This window comes from Triticum dicoccoides, chromosome 1B (assembly GCF_002162155.2).
Source record: "Triticum dicoccoides isolate Atlit2015 ecotype Zavitan chromosome 1B, WEW_v2.0, whole genome shotgun sequence".
Taxonomy (NCBI): Eukaryota; Viridiplantae; Streptophyta; class Magnoliopsida; order Poales; family Poaceae; genus Triticum; species Triticum dicoccoides.
In genome coordinates this window covers 128,620,023-128,621,497 of record NC_041381.1, presented here as the reverse complement: position 1 = coordinate 128,621,497, position 1,475 = coordinate 128,620,023, and the positions used below count along the sequence as shown (strand labels likewise).

General features: G+C 46.2%; 1 protein-coding gene across 1 annotated transcript in view; it reads right to left on the bottom strand.

Annotated features, from left to right (window-relative positions):
• Positions 1-391: 391 nt before the first annotated feature.
• The window catches only part of LOC119323070 (RNA polymerase II-associated protein 3-like), a 5,302-nt gene continuing 4,218 nt past the window's right edge, over positions 392-1,475 (bottom strand). The window contains exon 11 of the mRNA XM_037596651.1: positions 392-727. Within this exon, the coding sequence (XP_037452548.1) occupies positions 597-727 (131 nt within the window). The 3' untranslated portion in view covers positions 392-596. The remainder of the gene's footprint in view (positions 728-1,475) is intronic.

The following is a 1,475-nucleotide window of genomic DNA, read 5'->3' as shown; positions in this document are numbered from 1 at the left end:
TCCGGCGATGCCGGATGCTCACTGGATCGCAGATCTCCATCTCGCTCCGGCAATACCGGAGGAGTCAGATCTACTCCGCTCCGGCGATGCCGGAGAAGTCAGATCTACATACCGTGAGCTGGTGGAGTGGAATTAGGAAAGAAAGACAGATCTACCACCTACGGTATCCGTTGCCATAGGCAAATAAAAAGTGTTCATGTCGTAAAATTGTTCACCGCTTCAATGCAAAAAGCCACTTGAAAATATATAATGTTTCTGTAGTTCGGTGAATTTGTCTATGGGAAGGAAGAAAACAAGCAACAGAGAAAAAGAAACCCACCGTGAACCCTGCAAACTTAACAGAGCACAAAAGTGCACAAATGCATGCGAGAAAGAAAAGCACAGGCACAGGCAACCTTCCAATCAGCAAAGCTCCAGGAAATTTCAAAAACATGATTCACAATCATATGGTTCTGTTGATGTTTCAGAATCAATTCCTCCTATGGTTCACTGCTCCAGCTAGAATTAAGATTCATTCTACAAGGTGTTCCAGTATAGGTGACTAGAGGGGAGAGAGATCTCTAGGGAACTGCCTTTACAACCTCATCAAGTCATCATTAGCTCAAAGTGAACATGTCATCATGCCATCCTCCTTGAACGTATTTGGCTTGCAGCCGCCTGAGGGCTTCAACTTGATCTGGTGATGCAGTTTCGACAAGGAATGTCTGACCCCATATCTTCCGCAGTTCTGACCGGAAAAGAGTCAAGCAGCAGCAAAAAGAGTATTGTCAAATGAATGATGTTGTGCAACTACTTAACACTAGTAAGTCCAAAGTCCAAATTCACAGATTCATCTGAAATGGAAGTTCTATGAAATCATCAGGTCACTGGAATTAGTGAGGGGAGCCTACTCATTTAAAAATTGGCATCCCAGTAACTCAATATAGATGTGTTCCCCAATCTAAGATGCCTTCAGGTGATCAGCATTTATAGTATTTGATTGAATGGTTTATGTATAGGCATGTCGAAATATACTACTTCCATATCAACATGTGCACAACCCTCTGCTGAGCTCAGATGATTCGCCCACTTGAACCTCTCCGTATATTCTCTTCCTCAAAATCATCAAGTCCGCAGCAGTGCTGACTGGTGACTGCTTCGCGGTCAAATCTGCAGTGCACAGTAGCAACCTGACTTAACCATGCCTAGAGAAGACTGCGGCTGGCCTATACGCTCGACACTGCACCACACCCTGACTTAACCATGCTTCTCCATCCCCCATCTCATCTGGAACCTCCGGCCCACCATCGCCCCCTCCAAACCAGCTCCAAACTACCTCCCTTCCATTTAAATATCCCAATACAGCATTATGACTTTGCCCTGGCACATCTGAGGTGCTCCGTTGGATCTGCCACGGTGCCACCATCCAGAGCTCAGCTGTCGGCACCGGAGCTCTTGGTCTTCCTTTTCCTGTTCTCCGCCCTCCACTGCTCCAC